We start from the raw sequence: 14,235 nt of genomic DNA on the forward strand, positions 1-14,235 counted from the left end.
ATATGTATAAGGACCTTGGTAATCAGTGCTGAATGTGTGATTGGAGATGATTGAAGGCAGGAGGAAGGGGACTTGATTATCTCACTCTAATCAGGCAGGGTCCAGACATAAAGAGTCGTGTATAAGGGCGTCTCGTCCAATCAAATCAGCTGAGTCTCGTGTTGGGGCGTCTCGTCTTCCTCTTACATAGTCTGAACAGCAGTCGTAGTGAGACTCAATCACAGTGGAGAGGCTGGCTCTTAATCACAGTGGAGAGGCTGGCTCTTAATCACAGTGGAGAGACTGGCTCTTAATCACAGTGGAGAGGCTGGCTCTAAATCACAGTGGAGAGCCTGGCTCTTAATCACAGTGGAGAGACTGGCTCTTAATCACAGTGGAGAGGCTGGCTCTTAATCACAGTGGAGAGGCTGGCTCTTAATCACAGTGGAGAGACTGGCTCTTAATCACAGTGGAGGGACTGGCTCTTAATCACAGTGGAGAGACTGGCTCTTAATCACAGTGGAGAGGCTGGCTCTTAATCACAGTGGAGAGGCTGGCTCTAAATCACAGTGGAGAGGCTGGCTCTTAATCACAGTGGAGAGACTGGCTCTTAATCACAGTGGAGAGACTGGCTCTTAATCACAGTGGAGAGGCTGGCTCTTAATCACAGTGGAGAGGCTGGCACTTAATCACAGTGGAGAGACTGGCTCTTAATCACAGTGGAGAGACTGGCTCTTAATCACAGTGGAGAGACTGGCTCTTAATCACAGTGGAGAGGCTGGCTCTTAATCACAGTGGAGAGACTGGCTCTTAATCACAGTGGAGAGGCTGGCTCTTAATCACAGTGGAGAGGCTGGCTCTTAATCACAGTGGAGAGGCTGGCTCTTAATCACAGTGGAGAGACTGGCTCTTAATCACAAGTAAATAGGTAAAGTAACGCACGTCATTACACAGACCACTGCACTGCTTCCTTGGGAGGTTATAGAGTTAATATCCTGCAGGTCTTCCCCTCCACACTCCTCTCTCCTCTTGTCCTGACGACTGTTAACACTATACCTGCATCGCCTGCATAAATCACACTATAGTATTTAGTCAGTTCATATTGGGACAGCGTCACCTTTTTCAACCCTCCGTGACTATTTTCCTTTAGTTGTCCTGCTCTGTGCCTGGATAAGAATCTGTGTTTGAGGGCTACAGCACATCTAATGAAAGATCTTAATTAGATCTCCTCTGTGCCCAGAGGAATATAGATTCAATAATCAGTCTTCACTCCTATCATTTGCCTCCATGCCATGAGGCTGCAGGACACGCTCTGCCTTCGTCATCCATCCTCCTTTTGTTCGTCAACTTTGAAGTCCGCACATCCTCTGAAGGAAGTCCTGAGTTGCAGAGTTAAATCATTCTTTTCCTGCTCTTGGAAGAGTCACTGATCGCGGTCAGCAGTTTTACCAGGTGCCTCAGGAGCATTCTTAAAAACACAACAAAACATACATTTTCAGTAAAACATACATTTTTTTTGCATTTCATTGATCGTGTTAATGGAAATGTATGTTTTGATTGGTCCTCTATCTGCTCCCTGTGGTTGACTTGATGCTCGCCAAACAGGCAGGTTCTAAAAGTGCCTCCTACATCATTAGCTGTAACACAGGACAGAGAGAGACTAAACCCCTGCTGATGACAGACAACCTTCTCTTCAGAGTCTCTGTCATCTGTGAAACCTCTCACCTGTTTCCCTCCTATTGTCATTGGGGTTTTATCAGCACTTCACAGCCCGAGCAGGCAGAACAACTCAGCCCACTCCAGACGTGTCGTGGTGTCTCCGCGTGTGTGAGGGAGAATCTTTCAGCGGCAGGCTGACAGCTGACATTCTCAAAAAGGGGAAGGCAGGAGCACAGAAAGGGAGAAGAATTATCAAGCTCGGTCCATGAAAGACGACAGGGCCTAAACACCAGCATCAGCAGCTGGAGACTGACTGAGAATTCCCCAAGTCAGCGACTGGCTCCCTGCACAGATAGAAAACACATTGCATTCTCTCCTCCATCACCATCAGGCCGTGCCATTCGCTGGTGTGTCATTCCCATTTCTCCACTCGGCGCTCTCCAGAGACTGCTTTTTCATATTCATGGATTCGGCCTGGGAATTTAGGTACTTGAGATTGCAAAGATGCCTAAATCTCTGCCTGGACCGACACTATTCTATCCCCTAAACCAGGGGTTTAGATTCAGACAGCTAGATTCAGACAGCTAGATTCAGACAGCTAGATTCAGACAGCTAGATTCAGACAGCTAGATTCAGACAGCTAGATTCAGACAGCTAGATTCAGACAGCTAGACAGCTAGATTCAGACAGCTAGATTCAGACAGCTAGATTCAGACAGCTAGATTCAGACAGCTAGATTCAGACAGCTAGATTCAGCCACGGACCATTTTTGTCTGAGCGGATGGTCGGGTGGCCAGAGTATAGTTAATTTGTATCATTTGTATTTTTTTGTTGTTGTTGGAATAATTGGGAACAGATTTCCTAAATTAAACTAATTTTTAGCTCAAGTCCCGGTGATTTGACAGTCTTCTCTGACCAATAAACTAACATCCAGCTGCCAACCCCTGCCCGAAGATCTCTAGCTCTGAGCCCTGCCTAGTGTCTGGGTGGAGAGGAGGGGTATAGACCTGGCTCTGAGCCCTGACTAGTGTCTGGGTGGAGAGGAGGGGTATAGACCTGGCTCTGAGCCCTGACTAGTGTCTGGGTGGAGAGGAGGGGTATAGACCTGGCTCTGAGCCCTGACTAGTGTCTGGGTGGAGAGGAGGGGTATAGACCTGGCTCTGAGCCCTGACTAGTGTCTGGGTGGAGAGGAGGGGTATAGACCTGGCTCTGAGCCCTGACTAGTGTCTGGGTGGAGAGGAGGGGTATAGACCTGGCTCTGAGCCCTGACTTGTGTCTGGGTGGAGAGGAGGGGTATAGACCTGGCTCTGAGCCCTGACTAGTGTCTGGGCGGAGAGGAGGGGTATAGACCTGGCTCTGAGCCCTGACTTGTGTCTGGGTGGAGAGGAGGGGTATAGACCTGGCTCTGAGCCCTGACTAGTGTCTGGGTGGAGAGGAGGGGTATAGACATGGCTCTGAGCCCTGACTTGTGTCTGGGTGGAGAGGAGGGGTATAGACCTGGCTCTGAGCCCTGACTAGTGTCTGGGTGGAGAGGAGGGGTATAGACCTGGCTCTGAGCCCTGACTAGTGTCTGGGTGGAGAGGAGGGGTATAGACCTGGCTCTGAGCCCTGACTAGTGTCTGGGTGGAGAGGAGGGGTATAGACCTGGCTCTGAGCCCTGACTAGTGTCTGGGTGGAGAGGAGGGATAAAGACCTGTCTTGTTTAAGCCCAGACATTGTTTTGTGTTCATATCTTTGTATCACGGACTGAACCTCTCGCCTCCTCTCGGCACGACTCTCCCTCGTCACCCTCTCCACTGCTTCACAGGTAGAGCTTTTCAAATTTGCACAAATAATGAGACACAGTTTGGTGTTGTAACTAACTGCACCCGCCTGGATCTCTCCAATGAGAGAGAGAGAGAGAGAGAGAGAGAGAGAGAGAGAGAGAGAGAGAGAGAGAGAGAGAGAGAGAGAGAGAGAGAGAGCTTGCTTCTCCTGTTGAGGCATGTTAGTACACGACAAGGAGAGGCGACAGACTCCATCCATTACCTCAACCTGAATGATTCTGTAAGCTTCTCTCTCTGACACCTCACTGCTTTATGATGCCGTTCATCTTGTAACAGCCATGACCATCCACACACCAGGTTTTTTGTCCTTTCCCTCCAATTCAAACAAAACTTCTATGAAATACAGGTAGGAAACTGTCTAGCTGCTTCACAGCATCAGCTGTGGATCGTTATTCCAGCTAGTTATCATCAGTTGCTCCTGTATATTTCTGTGAGGGATATTGAAGCTGAGGGTGGACAGTGATGTGATGCCTACAGTAAATGCCCTGGCCCTAGATGCCGTCTGTCAGTGGTGTAGAGGTGTCCTTCTAGACCTTCTCCTCACTGTGGAGGAGGTGCAGAACTACTGCAGTCAGTCGTCACTGCAGCTGAGGCTTCTTACTGTCTCATCTCAGAGCTGCTCTGATGTCTAATTTGCTGAAAGCCTGTTCTAACCATCAGCCTGTATGCTAATGTGTAGGAGGGAGTCAGCAGTCATATGCCAGGTGAGAGGAGGAGAGAGAGGAAGAGAAGGTATACAGTAAGAAGGATGGAGTGAAGATTTAAGGCCTGTTGTCTGGTGTCAGAGAAGGAGAGAGGGAAAGAGACTGTAGGAGGATAGGGATTGGAGGAGGAGAGAGGGATAGAGACAGTAGGAGGATAGGGATGGAGGGAGGAGGAGAGAGGGATAGAGACAGTAGGAGGATAGGGATGGAGGGAAGAGGAGAGAGGGAAAGAGACAGTAGGAGGATAGGGATGGAGGGAGGAGGAGAGAGGGATAGAGACAGTAGGAGGATAGGGATGGAGGGAAGAGGAGAGAGGGAAAGAGACAGTAGGAGGATAGGGATGGAGGAAGAGGAGAGAGGGAAGATGAAGGCCTGTTGTCTGGTGTCACAGTGAAGAGAAATGGACAGAGTAATTGCGTTGTTCCAGGACCTGAGAGATCCCTACACACACACACACACACACACACACACACACACACACACACACTGATGCCCACATCCCTGTCAGAAGGCGTAAAGACAGCAGGAGCTGAAAAACCTCAGCAGACTAGTTGAGGCATCGTGCTAGCGTCAAGCCCAGCCTGAAAACGACTGGGGATAAAGACATACAGGCAGATTATCTATCACGAGAAGCAGATGAAACTGCAGGGAGGGAAAGATGTCAGACGGACGGAGAGAGGAGAAGGAAGGAAGGTAGAGAGATGAAGACTGAAGTGGTGCTGGCTTGTTGCTCCTAAAGATGGCGGGTGATAAATGTGAGCGATGTTGACGGATTCCCTGGCTGCGCTCGGCCATCCATTGTGTCGGACTGTGTTGCTAGTGCTGATGGGTAGTCCAACCATGGATGGTGGTGGACAAGGGGAGGGATGTGCTCTCTCCTTTGACCCTCTGGGTTTAAACCTTGATTCCTTTCTCTTCTCTCCTTTCTCCTCTCCCCTCCCCTCTTCTCTCTCTCCTATCTCCTCTCTCCTATCTCCTCTCCCCTCCCCTCTTCTCTCTCCTCTCCCCTCCCCTCTTCTCTCTCTCCTATCTCCTCTCTCCTATCTCCTCTCCCCTCCCCTCTTCTCTCTCCTCCCCTCTTCTCTCTCCTTTCTCTCCTCTCCTCTCTCCTATCTTCTCTCCCCTCTTCTCTCTCCATTCTTCTTCTCTCTCCTCGCCTCTTCTCTCTCCTTTCTCTCCTCTCCTCTCTCCTATCTCCTCTCCCCTCCCCTCTTCTCTCTCCTCCCCTCTTCTCTCTCCTTTCTCTCCTCTCCTCTCTCCTATCTCCTCTCCCCTCCCCTCTTCTCTCTCCTCTCCTCCCCTCTTCTCTCTCCTCTCTCCTATCTTCTCTCCCCTCCCCTCTTCTCTCTCCATTCTTCTTCTCTCTCCTCGCCTCTTCTCTCTCCTTTCTCTCCTCTCCTCTCTCCTATCTTCTCTCCCCTCCCCACTTCTCTCTCTCCTATCTTCTCTCCATTCCTCTCCTTTTCTCTCTCCTTTCTCTCCTCTCCTCTCCTATCTTCTCTCCTCCCCTCTTCTCTCTCCTCTCCTATCTCCTCTTCTCTCTCCTATCTCCTCTTCTCTCTCATATCTTCTTTCTCCTCTTCTCTCTCCTCTCCTCTTGTGTGTGAAATTAAAAGTGTCATAACTCATTGTGTGGCCTTGGGAAGGACAGGGCACAGGTAGTGACATTAGCGACAGGTGGTCCTCTGGACACGTCCCTACACACCCCAACAAATGACCGCAGACTTGCAGCTCACATGCTACACTACTCAATGCTGTTTTCAGACTCAAACTATGAATTTGGCCCCTTACAGTGAATGCTCTTGAGATTTGTCCTCTAAAATGCTTTCATATGGTGATCTCTCTTCTCTCTTCTTCTCTCCTTCCAGATGGTCACAAGAACAAAGAAAATATTCGTCGGAGGATTATCAGCGAACACAGTAGTTGAAGATGTGAAGCAGTATTTTGAACAGTTTGGCAAGGTAAGGCTTATTTGGAAGTGATGTCCTCTTCTTGTCCTGGGTCGTTCAGGGGATGTGTGATTTCAAGGTGATGGACTCTATCGGATCTCATCAAGTCTCTAATACAGATCTGTGGGATGTGTCTGGTTCCTACACTGGCTGTGGAGGTGTACGGACTCATTCCCTGGGATGTGTCTGGTTCCTACACTGGCTGTGGGATGTGTCTGGTTCCTACACTGGCTGTGGGATGTGTCTGGTTCCTACACTGGCTGTGGAGGTGTCTGGTTCCTACACTGGCTGTGGAGGTGTCTGGTTCCTACACTGGCTGTGGAGGTGTCTGGTTCCTACACTCGCTGTGGAGGTGTCTGGTTCCTACACTGGCTGTGGAGGTGTCTGGTTCCTACACTGGCTGTGGAGGTGTCTGGTTCCTACACTGGCTGTGGATGTGTCTGGTTCCTACACTGGCTGTGGATGTGTCTGGTTCCTACACTGGCTGTGGAGGTGTCTGGTTCCTACACTGGCTGTGGATGTGTCTGGTTCCTACACTGGCTGTGGATGTGTCTGGTTCCTACACTGGCTGTGGAGGTGTCTGGTTCCTACACTGGCTGTGAAGGTGTCTGGTTCCTACACTGGCTGTGGAGGTGTCTGGTTCCTACACTGGCTGTGGAGGTGTCTGGTTCCTACACTGGCTGTGGATGTGTCTGGTTCCTACACTGGCTATGGATGTGTCTGGTTCCTACACTGGCTGTGGAGGTGTCTGGTTCCTACACTGGCTGTGGAGGTGTCTGGTTCCTACACTGGCTGTGAAGGTGTCTGGTTCCTACACTGGCTGTGGAGGTGTCTGGTTTCTACACTGGCTGTGGAGGTGTCTGGTTTCTACACTGGCTGTGGAGGTGTCTGGTTTCTACACTGGCTGTGGAGGTGTCTGGTTCCTACACTGGCTGGTGAGGCTGGTTGTTTAGATGAGTCTCCCCCATATCCTGCTGCTGGTACCATCAGACCTGTTTCATCAGTTGTCAGGCATGTAGTGGGACTGATTCTATTGTCTCTTCTAAAGTGTCCGTTTTAGCTTCTTGGCATTGTTTGAATATTCTCATTATTTTTCCAGAGATATTGGGGACATAGCCGGGGTTTGATTGAGTGGCCTGGGTTTTCCTGGCTCTCTAAGTCCTTGTTTGAAAATTTAGAAAGTTCCTCCTTCCTTCCTCCCTTCGTTGTAGTAGTCACTGATCTGACAGGACTGGATTTGTGAGAGCTGAAATACTGGAGCTCCTGCTTTCACCTGTCCAGTTGTGTTAGATCAGTGATTACTTTAAAGGTCCAATGCAGTTAAAAACAGGATATTCCTCTGTTTTATATATACTGCTCAAAAAAATTAAGGGAACAAATCAAATCAAATCAAATGTATTTATATAGCCCTTCGTACATCAGCTGATATCTCAAAGTGCTGTACAGAAACCCAGCCTAAAACCCCAAACAGCAAGCAATGCATGTGAAAGAAGCACAGTGGCTAGGAAAAACTCCCTAGGAAAAACTCCCTAGAAAGGCCAAAAACCTAGGAAGAAACCTAGAGAGGAACCAGGCTATGAGGGGTGGCCAGTCCTCTTCTGGCTGTGCCGGGTGGATATTCTAACAGAACATGGTCAAGATGTTAAAATGTTCATATATGACCAGCATGGTCAAATAATAATAATCATAGTAGTTGTCGAGGGTGCAACAAGCATGTCCGGTGAACAGGTCAGGGTTCCATAGCCGCAGGCAGAACAGTTGAAACTGGAGCAGCAGCACGGCCAGGTGGACTGGGGACAGCAAGGAGTCATCATGCCAGGTAGTCCTGAGGCATGGTCCTAGGGCTCAGGTCCTCCGAGAGAAAGAAAGAAAGAGAGAAAGAGAGAATTAGAGAGAGCATATTTAAATTCACACAGGACACCGGATAAGACAAGAGAAATACTTCAGATGTAACAGACTGACCCTAGCCCCCCGACACATAAACTACTGCAGCATAAATACTGGAGGCTGAGACAGGAGGGATCAGGAGACACTGTGGCCCCATCCGATGAAACCCCCGGACAGGGCCAAACAGGCAGGATATAACCCCACCCACTTTGCCAAAGCACAGCCCCCACACCACTAAAACAACTTAAACAACACACTTAAACAACACAATGTAACTCCAAGTCAATCACACTTCTGTGAAATCAAACTGTCCACTTAGGAAGCAACACTGATTGACAATAAATTCCACGTGCTGTTGTGCAAATGGAATAGACAACAGGTGGAAATTATAGGCAATTAGCAAGACCCCAATAAAGGAGTGGTTCTGCAGGTGGAGACCACAGACCACTTCTCAGTTCCTATGCTTCCTGGCTGATGTTTTGGTCACTTTTGAATGCTGGCAGCGCTTTCACTCTAGTGGTAGCATGAGACGGAGTCTACAACCCACACAAGTGGCTCAGGTAGTGCAGCTCATCCAGGATGGCACATCAATGCGAGCTGTGGCAAGAAGGTTTGCTGTGTCTGTCAGCGTAGTGTCCAGAGCATAGAGGCGCTACCAGGAGACAGGCCAGTACATCAGGAGATGTGGAGGAGGCCGTAGGAGGGCAACAACCCAGCAGCAGGACCGCTACCTCCGCCTTTGTGCAAGGAGGAGCAGGAGGAGCACTGCCAGAGCCCTGCAAAATGACCTCCAGCAGGCCACAAATGTGCATGTGTCTGCTCAAACGGTCAGAAACAGACTCCATGAGGGTGGTATGAGGGCCCGATGTCCACAGGTGGGGGTTGTGCTTACAGCCCAACACCGTGCAGGACGTTTGGCATTTTCTAGAGAACACCAAGATTGGCAAATTCGCCACTGGCGCCCTGTGCTCTTCACAAATGAAAGCAGGTTCACACTGAGCACGTGACAGACGTGACAGAGTCTGAAGACGCTGTCGAGAACGTTCTGCTGCCTGCAACATCCTCCAGCATGACCGGTTTGGCGATGGGTCAGTCATGGTGTGGGGTGGCATTTCTTTGGGGGGCTGCACAGCCCTCCATGTGCTCGCCAGAGGTAGCCTGACTGCCATTAGGTACCGAGATGAGATCCTCAGACCCCTTGTGAGATCATATGCTGGTGCGGTTGGCCCTGGGTTCCTCCTAATGCAAGACAATGCTAGACCTCATGTGGCTGGAGTGTGTCAGCAGTTCCTGCAAGAGGAAGGCATTGATGCTATGGACTGGCACGCCCGTTCTCCGAGACCTGACTCCAATAGAGCACATCTGGGACATCATGTCTCGCTCCATCCACCAATGCCACGTTGCACCACAGACTGTCCAGGAGTTGGCGGATGCTTTAGTCCAGGTCTGGGAGGAGATCCCTCAGGAGACCATCCGCCACCTCATCAGGAGCATGCCCAGGCGTTGTAGGGAGGTCATACAGGCACGTGGAGGCCACACACACTACTGAGCCTCATTTTGACTTGTTTTAAGGACATTACATCAAAGTTGGATCAGCCTGTAGTGTGGTTTTCCACTTTAATTTTGAGTGTGACTCCAAATCCAGACCTCCATGGGTTGATAAATTGGATTTCCATTGATTATTTTTGTGTGATTTTGTTGTCAGCACATTCAACTATGTAAAGAAAAAAGTAGTTAATAAGATTATTTCTTTCATTCAGATCTAGGATGTGCTGTTTAAGTGTTCCCTTTATTTTTTTGAGCAGTGTATATTTCCACACTGAGTTTGGAATAATACTGTGAAATTATTAAAACGATGATAATGCCCTTTTAGTGTAAGAACTGTTTGAAAGACCGCCTGAAATGTCAGGCTGTTCTGGTGGGATGTAATTTTGGTAAATTAGTTAATAGACCAATAATAAAGATACGTTTCCAACCTCTCTGCCAATAACAGCTAGTTTTCAGTTTTCTCCTCCCCACTCCGACAGTCCTAGCAAAATTCTTGCTTGAGAAATGTCTCTTTGCTAAGAAGCTATTTTTCTTTCTTTTTGACCATTTGAATTGAAAAAATCACAGTAAGGTACTTATTTGTTACCCAGAAGGGATTTGATATTGAGATAAAAACGGCTGCATTGGACCTTTCAGGAACGGGCCACATGGCTCCTGTCCTGGAAACGTCTCGAGCGGTCCTGGGTTAGAGGAGGCCCAATCAGACTGACTGACAGAAAGGGGCTGGATCCTGGCCCCATACCCCCCCTTCCCCGGGTCACCACACTGAACCCATGGCCGCAGGGCCCGGTCTGTCTGCCCGCACTATTGCACCCTCTGTGTGTGTGTGTGTGTGTGTGTGTGTGTGTGTGTGTGTGTGTGTGTGTGTGTGTGTGTGTGTCCATCTGAGTGAATAAAGCAGTTAATTGCCAGTGTCCTCTCAGAGAAATGGGAGCACACCTGTACCAAACACAGCAGCTGTGTTTTGGAGGGAAGAAGTCAGAAGTGGAGGGAGGAGAGGGAGGGAGGAGGGGGCTGGAAGTGCGCGCATCCGCATGTGTGTTTATCAATGTCTGAGTTTGTGTGTGTTTTCTTTGGTGTGGATCCAGAATTAGCCAATTAGCAGAGTGCTGTTGGCTGTGTGTGTGTGTGCTTCATAGGGGTAGGAAGCAGGTGGCGTGGGGCACCAGGGTCATAGGATCTGTCTCCTCACAGACTGTGCTCTCCCAGACCTAGCAGGCTGGTGTGTGTGTGTGTGTGTGTGTGTGTGTGTGTGTGTGTGTGTGTGTGTGTACTACTATGACAGAATGCTCTACAGAAGAGAGGCCTTTCCTCCCTGTTCAATGTGTCAGCCCCAAAGTGCATCTTAAGCAGAGCTGTGACGGCCCAGGAGCCCTAGGCCACAGGAAGCTACATGTACTGTACTGAATGAGTCTGTTTAAATGGACCAGGGACACTGCCACCTCTGTTGACATACAGCCATCTACCCTTCAGTGCTACGCTATGTATTGTCTTACTACAGACCAGAGTGACTGTCTTTTGGGATATTATTTGCATATGGTACTAATTAATCTCCTTCCTCTGCCCTCCAAGAGTAGTGCTTTATCAGCTAGCTATACCCAGTGTTATAAACCTAATGCAGTTTTCACACAGTCTTGACAAAGTGAACAATTCTCTCTCAGGAGTTTTACAGTTGGGACAAAACAACATGGGGACAGCACAACGAGATGATTCATCATCATGATTATGCAATGGGGCAATCTTAACCTCTCCCCATTTCCTGGCGTAATCTTCCAAATTTGCAGGAAAAGGGGAGCCCAGTCAATCCCCCTCGCCCTTCCTCTCTCCTGCCTTGTTTACACCCAGAGCAGGCTAATTAGCCAGGGTTGCTAATGCTTAGTCATACGTTTGTTATAATCGGTTTGGAGTTTGTCTCAAAACAAAGTGGACTTATCTGGGTGAGCTGCAACAACTCCTGCATTTGTTGTTGACCCCTCTCTGACCTTTCACCTGCCATCAGAGAAACTGTACCTGGACTTTACATTGAGTCACACTCAGTGTTTAGTTCATTTAGCCTGTCATCAACAACAGCCGTAACTATTATTTGTGGTTATATGATGTTTTATCTTGATGTACTGTTCTAATGTGTGAAAACCTGACTTTATAGAAATGGAAAAATACTATTCAAAGCAAATCTAATATAACCTAAATCCAGCTAGAATTCAATCTGACTTTTACCTCCGCCCCAAAAACATTCTCTGCACAGTACAGCAGAGCCACGAAAGCTAAGCAGTGATATAAAAGGTTACATTTACTGAGGGATGTAGACTCCTCATCTCCAGGGGTTACTGAGGGATGTAGACTCCTCATCTCCAGGGGTTACTGAGGGATGTAGACTCCTCATCTCCAGGGGTTACTGAGGGATGTAGACTCCTCTAGTCCAGGGGTTACTGAGGGATGTAGACTCCTCACCTCCAGGGGTTACTGAGGGATGTAGACTCCTCACCTCTAGGGGTTACTGAGGGATGTAGACTCCTCACCTCCAGGGGTTACTGAGGGATGTAGACTCCTCATCTCCAGGGGTTACTGAGGGATGTAGACTCCTCATCTCCAGGGGTTACTGAGGGATGTAGACTCCTCATCTCCAGGGGTTACTGAGGGATGTAGACTAATCTAGTCCAGGGGTTACTGAGGGATGTAGACTCCTCTAGTCCAGGGGTTACTGAGGGATGTAGACTCCTCATCTCCAGGGGTTACTGAGGGATGTAGACTCCTCATCTCCAGGGGTTACTGAGGGATGTAGACTCCTCATCTCCAGGGGTTACTGAGGGATGTAGACTAATCTAGTCCAGGGGTTACTGAGGGATGTAGACTCCTCTAGTCCAGGGGTTACTGAGGGATGTAGACTCCTCATCTCCAGGGGTTACTGAGGGATGTAGACTCCTCATCTCCAGGGGTTACTGAGGGATGTAGACTCCTCATCTCCAGGGGTTACTGAGGGATGTAGACTCCTCTAGTCCAGGGGTTACTGAGGGATGTAGACTCCTCTAGTCCAGGGGTTACTGAGGGATGTAGACTCCTCATCTCCAGGGGTTACTGAGGGATGTAGACTCCTCTAGTCCAGGGGTTACTGAGGGATGTAGACTCCTCATCTCCAGGGGTTACTGAGGGATGTAGACTCCTCTAGTCCAGGGGTTACTGAGGGATGTAGACTCCTCATCTCCAGGGGTTACTGAGGGATGTAGACTCCTCTAGTCCAGGGGTTACTGAGGGATGTAGACTCCTCATCTCCAGGGGTTACTGAGGGATGTAGACTCCTCATCTCCAGGGGTTACTGAGGGATGTAGACTCCTCTAGTCCAGGGGTTACTGAGGGGATGTAGACTCCCTCATCTCCAGGGGTTACTGAGGGATGTAGACTCCTCTAGTCCAGGGGTTACTGAGGGATGTAGACTCCCTCATCTCCAGGGGTTACTGAGGGATGTAGACTCCTCTAGTCCAGGGGTTACTGAGGGATGTAGACTCCTCATCTCCAGGGGTAACTGAGGGATGTAGACTCCTCATCTCCAGGGGTTACTGAGGGATGTAGACTAATCTAGTCCAGGGGTAACTGAGGGATGTAGACTCCTCATCTCCAGGGGGTTACTGAGGGATGTAGACTCCTCATCGTCCAGGGGTTACTGAGGGATGTAGACTCCTCTAGTCCAGGGGTTACTGAGGGATGTAGACTCCTCATCTCCAGGGGTTACTGAGGGATGTAGACTCCTCATCTCCAGGGGTTACTGAGGGATGTAGACTCCTCATCTCCAGGGGTTACTGAGGGATGTAGACTCCTCTAGTCCAGGGGTTACTGAGGGATGTAGACTCCTCTAGTCCAGGGGTTACTGAGGGATGTAGACTCCTCACCTCCAGGGGTTACTGAGGGATGTAGACTCCTCATCTCCAGGGGTTACTGAGGGATGTAGACTCCTCATCTCCAGGGGTTACTGAGGGATGTAGACTCCTCATCTCCAGGGGTTACTGAGGGATGTAGACTCCTCTAGTCCAGGGGTTACTGAGGGATGTAGACTCCTCATCTCCAGGGGTTACTGAGGGATGTAGACTCCTCTAGTCCAGGGGTTACTCAGGGATGTAGACTCCTCATCTCCAGGGGTTACTGAGGGATGTAGACTCCTCATCTCCAGGGGTTACTGAGGGATGTAGACTCCTCATCTCCAGGAGTTACTGAGGGATGTAGACTCCTCATCTCCAGGGGTTACTGAGGGATGTAGACTCCTCTAGTCCAGGGGTTACTGAGGGATGTAGACTCCTCATCTCCAGGGGTTACTGAGGGATGTAGACTCCTCTAGTCCAGGGGTTACTGAGGGATGTAGACTCCTCATCTCCAGGGGTTACTGAGGGATGTAGACTCCTCTAGTCCAGGGGTTACTGAGGGATGTAGACTCCTCATCTCCAGGGGTTACTGAGGGATGTAGACTCCTCATCTCCAGGGGTTACTGAGGGATGTAGACTCCTCATCTCCAGGGGTTACTGAGGGATGTAGACTCCTCATCTCCAGGGGTTACTGAGGGATGTAGACTCCTCTAGTCCAGGGGTTACTGAGGGATGTAGACTCCTCTAGTCCAGGGGTTACTGAGGGATGTAGACTCCTCACCTCCAGGGGTTACTGAGGGATGTAGACTCCTCATCTCCAGGGGTTACTGAG

The 14,235-nt window shown here is 49.5% G+C and overlaps 1 protein-coding gene across 6 annotated transcripts in view; it reads left to right on the forward strand.

The window, feature by feature from the left end:
• Window positions 1-14,235, forward strand: part of LOC106581265 (RNA-binding protein Musashi homolog 2) — a 443,530-nt gene that overhangs the window by 107,804 nt on the left and 321,491 nt on the right. For all 6 annotated transcript variants that reach the window (XM_045703896.2, XM_045703899.2, XM_045703902.2 and 3 more), the window contains exon 6: window positions 6,037-6,129. In XM_045703896.2, the coding sequence (XP_045559852.1) occupies window positions 6,037-6,129 (93 nt within the window). The remainder of the gene's footprint in view (window positions 1-6,036; window positions 6,130-14,235) is intronic.

This window comes from Salmo salar, chromosome 20 (genome assembly GCF_965601325.2).
Source record: "Salmo salar chromosome 20, fSalSal1, whole genome shotgun sequence".
Classification (NCBI taxonomy): Eukaryota; Metazoa; Chordata; class Actinopteri; order Salmoniformes; family Salmonidae; genus Salmo; species Salmo salar.